This window comes from Netta rufina (genome assembly GCF_964035555.1).
Source record: "Netta rufina genome assembly, chromosome: 2".
In the NCBI taxonomy this organism is placed as follows: domain Eukaryota; kingdom Metazoa; phylum Chordata; class Aves; order Anseriformes; family Anatidae; genus Netta; species Netta rufina.
The window spans coordinates 1,021,552-1,038,865 of NC_140124.1; the positions used below are offsets into that span (position 1 = coordinate 1,021,552).

At 48.6% G+C, this 17,314-nt stretch overlaps 1 protein-coding gene across 3 annotated transcripts in view; it reads right to left on the bottom strand.

The window, feature by feature from the left end:
• Nucleotides 1–8,642, bottom strand: part of DHX30 (DExH-box helicase 30) — a 32,369-nt gene extending 23,727 nt beyond the window's left edge. The window contains exons 1-2 of one of the 3 annotated variants that reach the window (XM_084282188.1): nucleotides 8,595–8,642; nucleotides 5,075–5,126 (exon numbers count right to left, since the gene is read on the bottom strand). In XM_084282188.1, coding sequence (XP_084138314.1) covers nucleotides 5,075–5,105 — 31 coding nt within the window. In that variant the 5' untranslated portion in view covers nucleotides 5,106–5,126; nucleotides 8,595–8,642. Of the gene's footprint in view, nucleotides 1–1,700; nucleotides 1,935–5,074; nucleotides 5,127–8,594 lie in introns of those variants that run through there. The other 2 variants (XM_084282187.1, XM_084282186.1) reach the window with 2 other exon arrangements.
• Between the last annotated feature and the right edge of the window lie 8,672 nt (nucleotides 8,643–17,314).

Genomic DNA, 17,314 nt, shown 5'->3' on the forward strand with positions numbered 1-17,314 from the left:
CAACCTGGGTCCTTCCGTGACACAAGGAGATGGCAAATTTAGTTAGCTGCAGAGAAAGGTTCCTCCTTAGAGCAAAAACAGTGGTCAAGATCACATAAGTCTTAATAAAGAGGGAGAAGTGCCCCAGACCTGACCGAGCAGGCAGAGGGGTGATCTTTGCCACAGATCCCACTCCAAAACCCCGCATCTGGGCCAGAGAAAGGAACCCTGATGTGAGCAGCGATGTAACACTGCAGCTCTGAGAGCTGGCCTCAGATCCCAGGTTCTTTTTCCACGTGGGATACTTGTACCAAGGCTAGCAACAAAAGCAGTCAACTACAGATAGCTAACAAGACTTCAACTTGAAGGCGCAGCACTCACTCTTACTTTTAACAGCTTTTAAAAGAACTTCTATGATCTCTGCACATTCAAGGTGCAGCCCCGCGGGCAGGGCAGGCTTGCAGCGGGACCCTGGGGGCATTTTATTTGCTTATCTGGAGCGAAGCGCCTGCCACCAGCAAGCTCCCCACACACAGAGCAGCAGGACGAGGCCAGTCCCGGCAGATCCACCCTTGGTGCTGCCCCTGGGCTCCGGGGGACCTCCCAGGAGGGAGGTGAAACCCCAGGGTGAAGCCCTCAGGCACCCTCTGACAACGGATGGCAGCAAGAGTGCTGAGGGTTGTAGCATAAAAAGGGGGAAAAAACGTGGTTTTCTGCTTTTCTCAGGCAACACCTGAATGAGGCCATTCAACAACTCAGGGTGTTTCGGCATTTACTTCAGAAATAAGTTTGTTTCCTTCGTCAAACAGCTTGAACGCAACACCTGAAGGGTGGCTCTGAAACACGGGGTAAAGCCTGGCAAAGCTTCCGAAAGGAAAAGGGAACTAAGAGCCCGAAGAGCTTAGAGACCAGAGAGACAATCACAAATAAATAATTAGTAAGTGCTGGGGGCGGGAGGGAAGCACAGAACACGGGGAGAGGGAAGGAAAAAAAAAAAAAAGCAGCACCTTTAAAGCTCAATAAAGGGATTTCCAGGGGGAAGATGAGAGCATGGGAGGCGGCAGCGGGGGCAGAGCCGTGACGAACACGGGTGGCATCCCCCAGCACAAAGCCACTCGCAGCCCCCACACCGGCAGCGTTTCACTCTCGGTAACCTCAGGGGCGTGTGGTAAAAGCTAAAAGCAACGAGCGGGCTCCCTCGGGGGCCCTTGGGACGCGGCTCGCGGCCCTCTCGAGCCCCGGGGGCGCTCCGGGAGCCCCCCAGAGCCGGGCCCGGCTCCGGAGCCGCGACCTTGAGAGGCCCCCGGGCAGCCCCGGCCCTGCCCGGCCGCCAACAAAGGGCGCGGCCGCCACAAAGGGCCCGGCCCCGGTTCCCCCCCCTCAGGCCCCGCTACCTGCGGCGGCGCAGCCCCCCGCTTCCTCTCCCTTGCCTCGCATCCTTGGGACCCCCCCAAGGCCTCGGAGCCCCTCGGAGCCCCCCCCCACACCCCGGTGCTCGCCGTGAGGGCCCGGCCCGGCTGCAGGAGGGGGGCGGGAGGGCCGTGGGCGCGCACACGCCGCCTCCTCCTCCTTCTCCTCCTAGCACCGGGGCTCGCTCCTCCCTTCCGCTACGTTTAGCTCAGCCCGTTTCGGCTCGGTTTAGCCCGTTTCGGCTCGGTTTAACCCGGTTGGGTTTATCCCGGTTGGGTTTAACCCATCCCGCTTCTTCCCCGCCGCCTCACCCATCCCCATGGCGGCGCCGCCGTCCTGCCCCTCACCGCCCGCCGCTGCTGCTGCTGGCTGCGGCTCCTCCTCCTCCTCCTGCCGGGCTTCCTCGGTGCTCTCGGGCGCCGGCAGGCGGCTGCAGAGCCCCCGAGCCCCCCGGTAACGGCGGCAGAGGCGGAGCGGCCCCGCCGAGCCGCAGCCCGCCGCCGCCTGCAGCAGCAGCCCCAGCGCCGCCATCTTGAGGCCGCGCGCGCCCGGTGCCGGCCTCAGGGCAGCGGCTGGGCCGGGCCGGGCCGAGCCCGGGTCCCGGTTCCCCGTCACAGCGCCCCCACGAAGTACCTCAGGCGGGGAGGACCAGGCGCTGAGGGAGGGAAAAAAAATTAAAATCTGAGGGAAAAGTGAGGGAAAAAAGGACAAAAAGTAAAACAAAACAAGCGGATCTACTCGCGGGGAGCGTGTGGCGGCTCCTGCCGAGCGCGAAGGCGGTTGCTTCAAGGATAGTTGGTGCCACACGCACGCAGGTCGCCTCAAAAGGGGTCGGAAACGTTTGGGAGATATCCCCCAAAAATAAAAATAAATGGAAAAGGATGTCTTCACACACACAGCCCGAGAAACTTGCCCCCAGAGGGATGAGGCAGTGGCTCCGAGCGCCTGGTGAGGGCCCTGCAGCCACCCACCCCTCCTCACGAAGCGCTCCCGGGCTGCTCCACACAACGCCCAGCAGCTCCGGCTGCAATGCTGGCTACCCTCGGTTTCCCTCCTGCACACACTTCTTTCCCATTTCCTTCATAAAACCAGAACAACTGAGAAGGGGAAACTCAGAAACTGCCCCAGAGCCTGAAAGTCACGGGGGTTCCTCACTTGTTCTCACCCACACAAGCACCCCGCCTGCACCCTCACTCACGTGCAGCTTGTGCAATTCAAATCCAGGTGTGTTTGTTACTAAAAATGAAGCCTGCTTGCAGCATATCATTTTCTAACATCGGAGATAAACACCGAAACGTTTCAGTCGGTTACATGGCAAGACCGCAGTGCCTTTCCCTTCTCACACGCTTGCCCCTCCTGGAAGCAGACCCTGCTGTTTGGGTCTGTACGAGTGACTTAGGGCACTTTATGCCTTTTGATATTTGACAGAAGTCCAAATTATTTATATATATAAAGTTTGTATATACATTTTAACATCCCCAGCTGCAACATGCAGCTGCACACCATTAGGTTGTGGGCTTCTTTACAGCAGGACATCCTTTCTATGTTAAATACCTTATTACTCGGTCAATATTTTGTGTGTAAGCCAAAAATTTCTCATGAATAGTTGTTTAAATATCATGATGAAGAAAGATTTTTTTTTTCAAGCAGAAAAAGAAATCCCCAGTAAACCACAAAAGGACTAACATAACTTGACACAAGCACTACAAAGCTTGTACTCCTCAAGAAGAGGTTCAAGAAGTGGAAAGTTATCACAAAAACCCTGTATAAAGAAGTAAATCTTTGGAAGAGCATACATATGTGAACATTTGAAGAAAATCTTACTATACAAATTTGCCTTTTCCAATCTACATCTCAGAACCTCTGTGAGTTTGCTAGTGATTTGTCTGTGTACAGTTTGTAAAAACAAACACAAAGCTTTATCTTGAAGAGGCACACAAAAATAAAAAGAACAAGAGCCCTATAGAGATAAACCATGGCTGGAGAACACAATGATTAAAATCAAAACAAGCAAAAGAAAACATAAATAAAGCACAAATCTGGGAAAATACTGGAAACACACAGTCAGTGGGAAGGAGTAGCCTGGGAGATGCTGAATGACAGTGTGGTGGTACACGGAAAGTTTGACACGAGCAGGGCTAGTGGTTTGTCAGCGCGAGTGATACAAAAATTATCTTGTGAGCACAGAAAAAATCACTAAGACTCAATTTATTAAAAAATTCCAGAAGTCACAGATTGCGTAAATTCAATCCAAGTACCTTTATTTTGCAGAGATGAGAGTTAAACAGCATGTAAGTCATCACTTAAAGCCATCCTCCCAGGCTTTGCCAGTTCAGGCTCACTTCGATGAGCTGTGGTTAATTCATCTTCTCTAGCCAAGCCTTTGCAAAGGCTGCAGCACCGTGCAGGAGCGCATTAACCAACCACGTTACTTTAAAGGTTTCATTTTCCCCTAGAGCAGAAGCGTTACAGCATCCAGAGTCCCAAACCCAGCCTGGCCACGACAAACCACTAGCCCTCTCAGGAAAGTTCCTCCTCTCTCAGGCTCCAACCCAGGTCACGCTCTATTTGACAGGTCAGAGGCTTTTTAATTCCAGCTAAAATTCCTTCGTACCTAATTAACGTCCTGGATATATCAAGCACTATGGGAATTTTTGCTTTAAATATGGAACCCACAAACTGGTGACTCACTTGATTAGCATGGCAGCGTTACAAGAACGGCTGGTACACTCTTGTGTTCCCCAGGAGCTAAAGCAGAAGCATTACTTCCCCAAGACAGGAGGCAGCGATCCGTCACCAGATCGGCCACGTCTGGGGTATTTTATTCCATGCTATGCTCCTTATTTTAAGACCAAGTAGCAGAATTCAGAAAAGAACAACAAAAGAAAAAACAAACAAAAACAACCAGTGAATGAAGGGATTTCTTTTTAAAAAAAAAAAAAAAAAAAAAAAAGAAATGAAATGAAGAGGTTGGCAAAGCAATGACAGGAAAATAAGGACGTGATAACAGTTGACAAATATTTGAAGTATGCAAACACTAGGGAGAAATCACTCACTGAATTGGTACAAAAGGATGCAGCTATGAGTAGGAGGATAAAATTAAGGCGGCACAAAAAAGCCCTTACTGAGAGCTAAATAGTTCCCTATTGAGCTTTCTTCCCCCAGGTCTACGTTGTTGTTTACTGGGTGGCACAACAGGTCCTTCCCCTTGCCAGAATCTGTCCCCTGCCTGAAATTCTCCAACACTTGGTTGGCCTGCCCCAAGCTGAGGGCAACACTTACTCACACGCTACACTAACCAAGGCAGAATTCAGTTAGCTTGGCCACAACAACTACTGGTGGTGTTACAACTGTTACGAGCTTCACACCCAGCAAGCTGAAAGTTGTGCAAGCTGGGCTCCCCTCTGAGAAAAAGCCTGTTACAACCAAATTGGGCATGGTGTGTTACACACCTCTCGTTAGCCCAGGTAAATTCAGATCTCCTTCCTTTCCTGTCCCTACAGCGTTGACAAGGAAGCCTGACAAAGACACACGGAGGATAAACCTCTCGTTTATCCAGCAGAGAGAAGGGCAGCACTGCTTCTTTAGAAAGTAATTTTCTTGAGGAGTCTGCCATAGTGTTAAATCTCTAAGCAAAGGAAAAAAAAAAAAAAAGTTCAACTGTAAGATTGTCGGAGGTGCTTACCTTTAAGGGAATTCAATGAGAACATCTCCATCCCGGCAGAAAGCGGTGATCCCTAGGAAAGCAAGAGCAGCAAAAAGGAGCAGGAAGTTAGAATTAATCTTGCCTTTGAGATGTTTAAAGCGCTTCGAAGGTGTGCAAGTAGCTGTCCTGGGCACAAAACAAAGCCACTAGCCCCCAGCAAATTTCACCTCGGTGTTTCTGCCCTGTCTCATTTGAATCACGCACTATTTGCTATCCTGCTGTAACCGGCTGCTATACACCCAAAGGGCAGGTTGTAGGTTTTGGAAGTCCTTTGTCTGCTCGATGATACTGACTTAGGCAACACTTTCTTAAACCTTTTTAAGCCTGAACACCACCGAGAGGGAGACCACGGCCATCATTTCTCCTTTCCTTACGCAAAATAAGCAAAGAAAGAGATGCGGACTTTTGGTAATCTTCACTAGTGAAATTATATTAATTTTTCTATTTTGTTTTCTTATTAAAATTACTTTTACTTAAATAAGAGAAAAATGAAAACAATCACCTTGGTTTGGGGTTTTTGCATCTGGCGTGCCCAATATCAAATACATTTTAGGCCTTCTCATTAACAGAGAATGTTAATGAGAATTTTAATGAGAATTACCAAGGTTTTTTTAACAAACAGGTCGGATGGGTGAGGGTCCTCACTTACACAGAGCTAACATTAACTACCCATCCCAACGGCTACTCCTGTGTGCACAACTCGTTTCCTACAACTATTTTGCTTTCATGTGATCTGCTTTTGCCTTCAGTGAAACTAACGACAAAATTAGTGCTTTCTTCAGCGACAGCAAACAAGGCCTAAAACAGCAGGGCTTTCAGAACACCGCTCCGCAGACAGGACACCTCCTCCAGCAAGCCAGCTCCCTACAGGCACACGAAACCAAACCTGCCTTTACTGACACGTCCACGCTTTGTCTTTTCCAACGGCTGACTCAAAAACAGTTATTTGGCTTGCTTAAAAATTAAAAATCAGACGTGCTGCACTAATTACCAAGGTGGCTGAAGAAAACAGCGCCAATAACTCGCTGCACTGCTTGGTTAGGAAGCCCTGCTGTGGCAGTCGAGCAAGATTCCCAAGGCTGAAGCATCCAACCATCAGTGGTACAGGAGGAACACCAAGTGTGAAGAGTAGCCATGTATCAGCCTGGCGTCCCCTTCACGCAGGGACCCTCACAGACTGGGTACAAACCGTCTTAAAGCCAACATTATTCCTGATAAATCGAGTCCAACATTGTTCCAACACAGATGAGTAAGTCTTCGAACACTCTGAAGTCATTGGAGAAAGGCAACCAGAAGTATGATGAACACCACAGTATGTTCCTGGAGCTCAGTCACGGAGGTAAAGGCAACATCTTCCTCCCAAATTTCCAAGCATGACAAAACTGGGGAAGCCATTTGCCTGCAAGTGGGCTAAGCCCATTCCAAAGAACACGAGGAAATTGGTCTACAAGAGTGTTCGGGGCATGCACTACTCAGAGGAAGAACAAGGCTTATCTACAGAGCACAAATCAGTGAAAAAGAGAACGAAGAACGTCTCACCTACATCAGGGAGGGCAGAGTGGCACTTCCAAAAATAAAAACAAGATAGAAGTTGGAGAAACAGGTCTTTTCTCTTCAAGACTGAGGAAAAAAAATAACAAAACCCTACACGGGTGAGCTTATGAGACTAACAACTGAGAGCACCGCTGACAAGCAGCAGATCTCCAGTTGAGATGGGGACAGTTAGTGGGCAACCAGGAACAGCCTCCAGAATCAAAGAGCTGGAGTCAGCCCGGATGGGAGCGGGGACAAGACGTGGAGGAGAACAAAGGCACGGAGAGATAAATCAATCCAGGTGAGGTGCAGGAACAGAACCCTGCTGATGAGAGACGCCTTTTGAACTGCATGGAAGAGTTCAAGTACCTAAAGCTTGCACGTCTTGAAGGAACATGGTCAAAGCAGGGAGAGGAGCTTGGACAGATAAGCCCAGATTTATTGGTTATGAAGAGACCACAGCATCACCTCTACGTTACTCAGGACCAGATCTGGTGGATCCAAACACGGGGGATCTCACAGGAGGAACCATCAGTTTTAGCAGCGGCAGCAGCCAGGTGGAAATCCCGGCTTTTTGGTGCTGCCAAAGACCCTGACACCAAGAAGAGGTGTCCAACTACAGCAGCTGCTTCGCCACGCACTGACGTGAAGGGGACGCATGAGCATCATTGGAAGAGGGAGACTTGGGAAGACTCTAAATACGTTTTGTTAGGCCCCAGGACAGGTGGGAGATGCGGGCGTCAAAGGACACCGGATTTATGAAGGAGAATAGGATGAGACAGGACTCTTATGGACGAGGTAGTGGCACATTTGGGATGAGAATCAAGCGAGCAATGACACTATCAGAAGCAAGAGTGCCTCTATGCCTCACGCTTGGCAAAGTACTTGCAACCCAGGAGCATAAGAGACACTAAAAGCTTGTTAGGGACAGACTTTACGCCCCTACTGCAAAGGTAGGGCACGAACCCAGTGAATCTGGTGCTGGAAACTTCGACAAAATCTCAAAGGCCCGGGAATTGGGTCTTTGTTGGGTTTCTTTGATCCACTTGAGAACTGCTACACACATGTATGAGGAGAAACCAGGTCCCCCACACAGCGAACATCACAAAACTTCTGGTTATCACCTCCTGGCGTTCCAGTGGCACGCACAGAGGTATAGCCCCAAGTGCTTTGTCACGAGAACAAAGGAGAAATTACATTGCCTTACGTATCACTCACTTTCAAGGGTCACCTACACGGGGATCCACGCAAAGCGGGGCACTTTGCCTTTCTGCTACTCGGGCCAAAGGCGCACAAGAAACCTCTCTTTCCCACTCCTATCCTGCGGGCTTCCTGCTGCTGGAAAGGGGACCAAGAAAGCGTTAGCGACCGGGATTCCCTCACAACTCCCCTCCTGGGCTACCCGGGCAGCCCCAGGAGGGCCGTGGGGTCGCAGAGCCCCACGCGTGGCTCCGCCGCGACCCGGGGAACACGAGGGGCTCCCCCAGCAGCCCCACACCGGGACTGGAAGCATCCAGACCCCCCGGGGGGGTTGGGGGGGGCACACAAAAGCAGCCGGGCTTCCATGGACCCCCCCCCGGGCACCTCCAGGGCCCGGCCCGGTTCCCCCCAAGGCCGGGGCCGCCCCCTCATGGCCCTCCCCAGGCCGGCGCCCCCCTCACCCCCTGGCCCGGCCCCGCCGCCCCCTCCTCAAGCCGGGTCCCCCGAGGCCGAGGCTCCCCCCTCGGGGGGCTCCGCGCCCCCCTGGGCCCCCTCAGGTCCCCCCTCAGGCCCCGCCGCCCCCCGCCGGGCCCCGCCTGGCAGCCATCCCCCCGCTCCTTCCCCGCTGCAGGCCGCGGGCCCGGCCCCCTCCCTCTTCTCCCTTCTCCGGGCCTCAGATCCCGGTCCCCTCGGCCTCTCCCCCAGCCCCGCCGGGTCCCGGTGCCGCCCGGTGGGAGCGGCGCAGGCCCCGCTCCCCGCCACCGACCTCCTCCTCCTCCTCCTCGCCGCCAACTCTCTGGCGCCGGTCCGCCGCCGCTCCAGGACTACAACTCCCAGCAGCCCCCGCGAGGCGCTTCCGGGGCGCCGCCCCGCCGGGCGAGCCGGCGCTTCCGCCGCCGCGCTAAGGGTGGGGAGCGCGAAGCCGCGGGGGGCGGGGCTTGTTGCCATGGCAACGGCGGGAGCCTGCGGCCCTCAGGCGCTGCTGAGGCGGGAGGGAGGGGAGGAAAGGGGGGGGGGGGTCCTGCGCTGTGGGGCCCGGTGCTGGGTTTCTCCTCAGGGATCTCTCCTCAGGGATCTCACCTCAGGGATCTCAGTGAGAGCCTCACAGAGCAGTGTCTGTCCCCTCTTCTGGCTTGTTGTGAGCAGTCACCTCGTGAAACTGTCACAAAGTCACAGAATCACCAAGGTTCTATCACCCAGTCCAACCTCTGAGCTAACACTAACCAGTCCTCCACTAAACCATATCACCAAGCTCTACATCTAAATGTCTTTTCAAAACCTTCAGGGATGGTTTTGAAAACTAGGGACTCCACCACTTCCCTGGGCAGCCCATCCCAATGCCTCACAACCCTCTCGGTAAAGAAGTTCTTCCTAATAGCCAACCTAAACTGGATCCAACCTAAAATATCCAAAATCCTAATATCCAGCCTAAACCTGGCTCAACTTTAGCCCCTTCCCCCTCGTCCTGTCACCAGGCACGTGGGAGAACAGACCAACCCCCACCTCACTACAGCCTTTTTTTAATGTACTCATAAAGAGCAATAAGGTCACCCCTCAGCCTCCCTTTCTCCAGGCTGAACAAGCCCAGCTCCCTCAGCCGCTCCTCGTAGGACTTGTTCTCCAGACCCCTCCAGCTTCATTGCCCTCCTCTGGACTCTTTAGAGCACCTCCATGTCCTTCTTGTAGTGAGGGGCCCAAAATTGAGCACAGTACTCCCAGTGCCTCCCAGTGTAGAGCTCTGACAGTGGTTCACCGCTGCAGTGGTAACACACCAGGGTTTGTCACACTCAGGTTCCCCCTGAGCCAAAACGTGTCACTGCTTCCTACAACACACCAAAATCGCGTGGGTGCCGTGGAGAGCTTCGATAGCAGGAATGTGCGACGAAGGTAGCTGAATTTGTGAGGGAAAGACTGATTTGTGAGGGAACCGGGCTGTCGATAAATAGAGCTGTGCACTGGGCATGCCGGTTTGCTATTGTTACTGATTCTCTAGCAAGGTAAACATGGAAAAACTAGGCTTAAAATTATGGAAAATGGTCATGTTTTAAGTTCTGTCTGGTAATTTAACCCTAAATTCAACACGGTGTTGATACAGGTTTTAGCACTTATTACAGAACAGCTTATTTGTATGCAGAGTTCTTTGTTTTTCGGGCTGTTTTTATTCACTGTAATTCTTCATATCATCCATGTATTTGTAAAATAAACTTTTCAGAACACCAATCCCAAGAACAGCTTTGTTTCATGAGATGGAAACTACAGCTGAAAACATGCTAGCTACTCAAAACCTTCCTTGAATGAAGTGTTGAGATGCCTGCAGTGATTAAAGCTTACCGAAATTCTCGTTTCCTTGCTGTGGTCTGCAGGCCACGGCTGTCTTCACGCTAGTGAAGAGGCAAAACGTGACGGAAAGGAAGTGGTCTAAAGGTAAGAGCATGAAAGTGGAATTTCCCCAGAATTTACCTGCCTGCTCGCAGAACCATAAAACAAGGTAACGCCGACCGGAGAACACGTGGGAGGGGAGGAAGCGACAGTGTAGAGAATTTTCATCTCCTGCAGATGCTTGGGGATCTCTGCATAACGCACCCTTCCTCAGGAGGTGAGCACGGAGCCCTGCACATCTGCAGAGTGTGAAGGCAGAAAGATTAATGGCTTCTCCTCATCCCTCTCTAGTGTTTACAGATAAGAACACGGACAGTAAAAGAAAGTGCTGAGATAAGTGGAGTAACTTGTGCCATTACTGCGGGCTTAACCTAAAAAGCCTGCATAATCAGTCAGAAGTCATTTGTTAAGTTACCTTAAGTAAAGCAATTGGTTTCAGGGGGCTTAGAATGGAAAATCACTCTAATACAATGACTTTGTAGAGAATATGTCATGCCATCTAAAGCATGATCATTTAATTATAATCCTCTACTCTCTTCCTACTGATTATACCATTTTTACTGGTGTTACTTTGTAGTCTTTCTTCCAAGTAACCTAAGAGATGCTGCAAAAACTGATTTTAATCAAGTTTTAAATGCAATACTAAATACAGTTTGTCACTCCTTGCAACTGTAAAGTGAAGATAAAACCACAGATGATACTTTTTCTTTCTTTTTATTTATTTATTTTTTTAGTTGTCAGGCTTGGTTTATCTAATCATCTGGTTTTGTTCTGAAAAAAAAAAAATTAAAACTACCATGCCCAGCACAACTCACCAAAAAGTCTCCTGCCTATTGCCCCCCCGTTAAGCACATTGCAGTTGAAGCATTACAGCTCCTCTCTGCACCCCTGCCCCATCTGCCGCCCAGCATATCTTGTCACTTCACCAAACAGCTCGTGGTCCTTCCCTCTGAAACCTCTAGATCTTCATCTTGACACCTAAACATTCCTATGTATTCTGCAACCACATCCCCTGAACTTCCTACATCAACCCCTCCTCTGTCTGTCCCTTGCCACCAGCTGCACAAGTGACAGCAATTAGTGTGAAAGCCACAGCAATTAGTGTGAAAGCCATCAAAATCACTGTGAGCGTTGTATCCAGACTGCCTGTGCGTACAGGAGGCTGATCTTACTTCTCTTCTCCACGCAAGAAATTGGTATCTCTGCATTTTCATGTCCCCATTGACTTTATTTGAAACTAGTTAGTGGGTTTAGAAGTTAGCAGAGGAGGTTCCAGGTGGTCAGCACCACCAGAGGGACCCCCCCATTGCTCACCCTTAACTGAGAACAGTCAGGATACGTCTGTCCCACAAGTGAAGTTCCTAATAATGAAGATGCTGAATTAAAACAAACAAACAAACGTAAGGTTCTGCTTTCTGTAGATGGGAAACTGTATTATTTATTTATAATGCGTGCAAGCAATTAAGCCTTGCTGTAATTCCGGTAAAACACGTTTTTAATTTGTTTTCCTGCATGGTCTCTTCCTACCCAGACACTGCAGCTCTCATTGGGTGAATCAAATGAGTAATTGGTATTGTTTTTTTTTGGATCTTCTAAGATCTGAGGCCTTTACAGTCCAGTTACGTTAGACTTCCTTACAGGCTTGCTTATATCATCCTGCATGTGGTTTATACGTGGCCTGTTGTAGTCCTAAAGACAAAGGATGTAATGCTATGTCGGTGTAATTTCACAGAAGCTAATTGTCAGAAGAGCTAAGACCGACTGCTGCTGGGGGATGTTGAAAAATAGGGCAGCGCAGATGAGAGTATTTAGATTTTGATTCAAGCTTTCATGGCTTTTTCTACACTATGAGGCTAATACAATTTATGGAAAAGGCTTGGTTTGTGAAAAAGCTGTGAGGATTAATTTGGAAAGTTGCTGTGAGTATTTGCTTGGAAGGTCGTTGCCATAAATGCAATTTTTGAGCTCATCATTTTTACTAGAAATCTGTGACTTTTTTTTTTTTTTTTTTCATTTTTTCCTGTGGGATGTTACCAGCAGCTGCTGCAGTGATGTGGAATCTTAATCTTGACTTTAGCTCAGGGATGACTTACATGAACCATAGTGCGAGAAAGTCGGCGTAACTAGCCAAAGATGAGGCAGGGAAGCAAGTAAACCAGCCTAGCTAAATAGCACGCCGTAAGGACTGAATTATTTCATAACTGGAGAGGCTAGATTCGACTGAAGCTACGGAACGTAAGCTAACGGGCAATGGATAAGGGAAGAGCAACTTCTAAGATGGAGTTTGAAGAACAAATCACTAAAGCTTTAAAAGCAAACAAAAAGTAGTTTTAAAATGCTGGAAGCAGAAAGTTGTTTTTTAAAAAAAATCCCCAGACCAAAGACCCCCCATAAAGGAAAATCTGCCATATCTCGCGCATGAGTTGTCACCGATGGAACAAATAAGACAGATCATTTCCTGATCCCCTCTGTTGTGAAGGAGAAGGCTACAATTCCCTGCTGTACCTTTTAAAACTTCCGATGATCTGGATGATGTATTAAACGTCAGAAAAGGGGATACTGGATCAAACTGATAAATTGCTTTTTAAATCAAGTCCGAGAATTGTGAAAGAAAATTGTGCAGTCAAGCTGCTAAATAAAAAAAAATAAAAGGTGTCTCTAATGGAAATTGTTAGACTGGACTGTCAGTGGATAATACATCATGTCTCCATTTTTTATATGAAACTGCATGCTTTCATTTCTAATATCACTTAATGGCTCTCGTGAGGAGGCATGACAGGAGCCGTGTAATTCGGGGGCAGTAAAAAAGTTACATGGGCTGAGTTCAGTGCTGGTCGAGAAAAAAATGCATGCATTTCCCCCAGGCCCTCAATATGACATAGTTATAAAACATCCAGTTTTATCTCACTGTATGAAGGAACTTTATAATCCATTCCCAATAAAGTAGTAGTATCAGAAATGGAAAATTGCAACACCTTGGAATTATACTGGCCCATTAAGGATCTTGGGAAAACAAAACAAAACATCACGTTTTGTTCCTCTTTACCTTCTTAATTTTTTCTTTTCCTCTTATTTTTTTCCATTTTTGCCTTGTCTCCAGCACCTTTTTGTGGTCTAATATTTGTTAAAAAGGATGCATTTTTCTTCTGAACTCCATTGGGCTGGAAGTCCAACCAGCAATGACAACATTTCTTCAGCTGCAGCTGTGCCGTAAAATAAACCTTTGGGGAACGATATTGCATGGCCAAATGAGACGATTATGAATTCTTAAATGTTGTTTTTGGCTCAATACCTTAGAAAAAAAAAATATTTAATCAGATATTAAATAACGTTTTTGGAAACTGTGTTCTCAGTCTATTACATCAGTAACAAACCCCTAATAAAGCACTATACAGAGCATAATGGCTAATCTGTGACCCTTTTTTGTAAATCTTTAAATGAAAATATTATTGTCCCTTCTGAATTAACTCAAGACATCCCAGGGCCTGACGAGCACATACAGAAACACTGCATCTTCACCCAACATTTCTTTGGGTGGTTTGAGTGCTTTGGCCGTGCATGGCCAGTTCGTGTTCTTTGGTTTTTATTATCTATAGAGTAGATTATTCCCAGGACAGTCACGGCAGCTCTGTTTAACCATAATTCTGCCTCGGTGTGTCACAAGAAAGTAGGGAAGGACAATTCAGTAAGGTGTTGGCAAGGACAGCCAATGGCCACTGCCTGACCTTCCCAGGCAACCTCAGCAAAGGCTTCACACATTGCATCTTTCTTGTGTGAGATCTACTGATATAAGGGATTATAGTTTTAGGGTTGTTTGTTTTGTTTTTGCCTAAAGCACGCACACTGGGTATCCTTGCTGCGCCCACTCTCCCCAAGTCACCCGCACCAAGTGCCGTGCTCCCAACGGAGCCCCGTTGCTTGGTACGAATTAATCACAGGCTGAGCCGTTTCTGTAATTGGATTAGGAGCTGAAATGGGTTGAGGAAGGAGGAAGGGCTGCGCGGTGGGAAAGGGCTTTTATGGGCTGCGGAGGGCTGCAGCCACACAGCGCCGCCATGGGACAAGATGGCTGCCAGCGCCAAAACGAGCCTCGCCTCCTTGCCCGGTCTTATATAGCCTCGGGGGGCGGGCTGACAGCTGTGATTGGTTCTCCAGCCTGCCCCTCTCCTCCCTCCTCCCCCCCCAGCACGTGCAGGCACTATTTACCCGCTCCGATTGGTTCCGCAGCCGGCGCCGGGCCCAGCAGCCAATCGGCAGCGGTCACGGGGGCGGGGCGAGTGCTCCCCTCAGGTTCCCGCTCAGGGCCGCCAGATCGCGCTGTGGAGACGGGGGCGCCCGTTGGGGCCTCAGCCCCGGCGCCTGAGGGAATTGTCCAAATATTTCTTAAATTCCATCAAGTTCAGGGCTGTGCCCACGTCCCTGGGCAGCCTGTCCCAGTGCCTGACCACCTCTGGGTGCAGACCCTTTCCCTAACACCAGCCTGACTCTCCCCTGTCCCAGCTCTATGCCATTTCCTCAGGTCCTGGCGCTGTCCCCACAGAGCAGAGGGCAGAGGAGCTGCACTTTTTGCAAACAACCTGTCATGTTCTGACAAATGCTGTACCCTAGTGTACTTTTGCTCACTATAATATCACTATAATACCAAAACACACCTCCATCCCAAAAGCTACCCACCCCCAAGGTGCGACCACCCCTCACTGAGCTCTGAATTTCTCGGAGCCTATTTAAATGGAGACGGGAGAACTTTTCCCCAATCACAACTAAGATATGCTTGACTAGAGCCACTCAAGCTCCACCTAAAAGATAGAAAATAATATAAATTGGCCTGAGAGGGGATGTTAGGGAAGATACCACTGTCAGGGGAGATACCATCCTGAGGGAATACAACATCCTTAGGACCTCCTGGGACCAGTCAATGGTCCCAACTCTTCCCCCCCCCCAACAATTGGGATGTCTTTGGATGAGATTTGAACACTTGGTGATAAATCTTTCTAGAGTCTTTGATCCTTTTAACACGTTAATTTATAGGCTGTGCACCTGTGTCACCTGTGTATTTCATGCATGCTAGCTTGCTTTTGCAGACAGTCACTATCGCCAGCAATCCAAAGAACCTGTGTACCTGTTGCTGTAATAAATCACACTTGATTACGTTGTTCCTGGTCGTGATAGCTCTCATTAAACGCAACTGGAGTTAAGTATGGATATATGTTATTTGTGAATCTGTGACTGTGATAGTTCAGTGCTCGGAATCCAACCAGACCCCTAAGGGTTACTGCGTTATTGGTGAACCTGTGATTGTGATAGTTCAGTACCCTGAATCTGACCGGGCCCAAAAGACATATTTGTGCATTAGGAAAGGCCCAAACCATGGTGGCTCTGTGGTAACCTGGAGATAATGCAGGCTGTAAAGCTTTTATTCCTGCCTGCTCTGTTTGCTGAGTGGTTCAGTGCGTGTACCAGATCCTTTATCTCCAAATGATGTCCGTATCTTGTCAGGTTTCATCTGTGAAACGCCCTGAGGCTTGCTGTTTTCTACAGAGGGGAGATGTTAATTAGTCTTAGACGTGTATTAAGCTGTGTTAACGGAGATGTTGGGTGTCTTTTTCTGATGGTTTGTTGAAGTAACTCTTCCCAATAACCAGTTGTATTCCTGGCTCTGGTGGCCCTTGGAGCTTCTTGAGCATCACCAGACTGGAAGTGCCATCATTCCTCTTCCCTCAGCACTCCGAGGCAGCAAGGAGCAAAGTGACAGCCCTTTGGAGGATTATTTCTGGAAGGACAGAGGACCCAAAAACCACAAAGGAGTTTGTTGCGAGCTCTTATCTGCCACGAGGCCAGGAAAGTGGCAGAGCAGAGGGCATCACCCAGTGAGCTTAAGTCTTTAAGTGTTTCGTGTTTCCCTTTTTTAATAAAAGAGTTCAGAATTGATTACTTGGCAGTCAAAAATGGACCTGAAAATTCTTGTAAATGTACCCAGAAATCCAGGATAGCAACTTTGTAAAATGATGCCCGTCCCAGCAGTTTTTGTCTTGTTTTAGTGGTGGAGGATGGCACTGCCCCTCTTCTTGTTCTTCTTGCTTATTTGTCCAGAAGCTCTTTCATTGAATACTTAGAAATTTGCAGTATTTATTAATTTTTCTTCCTATTAGTGTGCCATGTAGTTTTTCGTAAAGATCCGAGCCAAGTTGCATCGAGGAAAACTGCAATATTTTGTAAGGATGTTGTGTGTTTGTTTATTTGCAGCGGAGGCATGTTAAAATGAAGCTTAATGTTAAAGTACTCTTCCTGATTTTTTTGTCTTCGTTCTGCTCTTACAAAACAAACAAAAGAAATTGCGTGATAGTACCCTGAAAGGTACTGGTGTTGTCAGATTATTCTCTCAGGAAGTACTGTGGTTGTGCTACTGCTCTTTCTGTGGTGTGTTTTGATTGTTTCAGTTGTGTTACCTCATTTTTTTTTTTCCCAAAAGTCCTGATTTGTTTGGTGAGCTGGATGCTGCTGACTGAATAGCTACTTGTTCAGTGTTTTCTTTGTGTTTCAGGCTGTGGCCTGGCCATAAAAACTGCATGCTGTTTGGAACGTGGCTGGGAAGAAGCAATTATTTTTTAACTACAGCAGAAGCCGTAAGGTCTGAGCACTTCTGGGAGCTCTGGTGTGAGTAACAATCAGCTTCAGCCCGAGCGCTTGGCTTGAGAGAGCCATGAACAGCTGCAGCTGCTCTGGAGGTTCCCTGCATGGTCTGCCCTGTTAAATCATTTTTTTTTTATCACGTTATCTGCCATAAAATAGCGTACCTAAAGGAATGTCATCATTTCCAACTCAGAATTAGTGCAGAAACATAATGAAATACTGACTTCAGAATGGGTAGTAGCTTAAAAGAAGAATGGAATCAGCAGCAGGTGGGGTTTTTCACTTTTGGCTTCGTCTTGATGTATTCTTGGCTGCTTTGCATCCCTCCATAGCAGAGGAAACGAGGGGGCTGTCCAATGGGGCACGCCAGGCAGAAGCTTGCAGATCTGTACTGTTTTATTCTCCCTACTTCTAGATCCTTTGTGTAGTTACCTGTCATTTAACGAGATGTTGATGTTCTTTGCTCTATTATTAGTT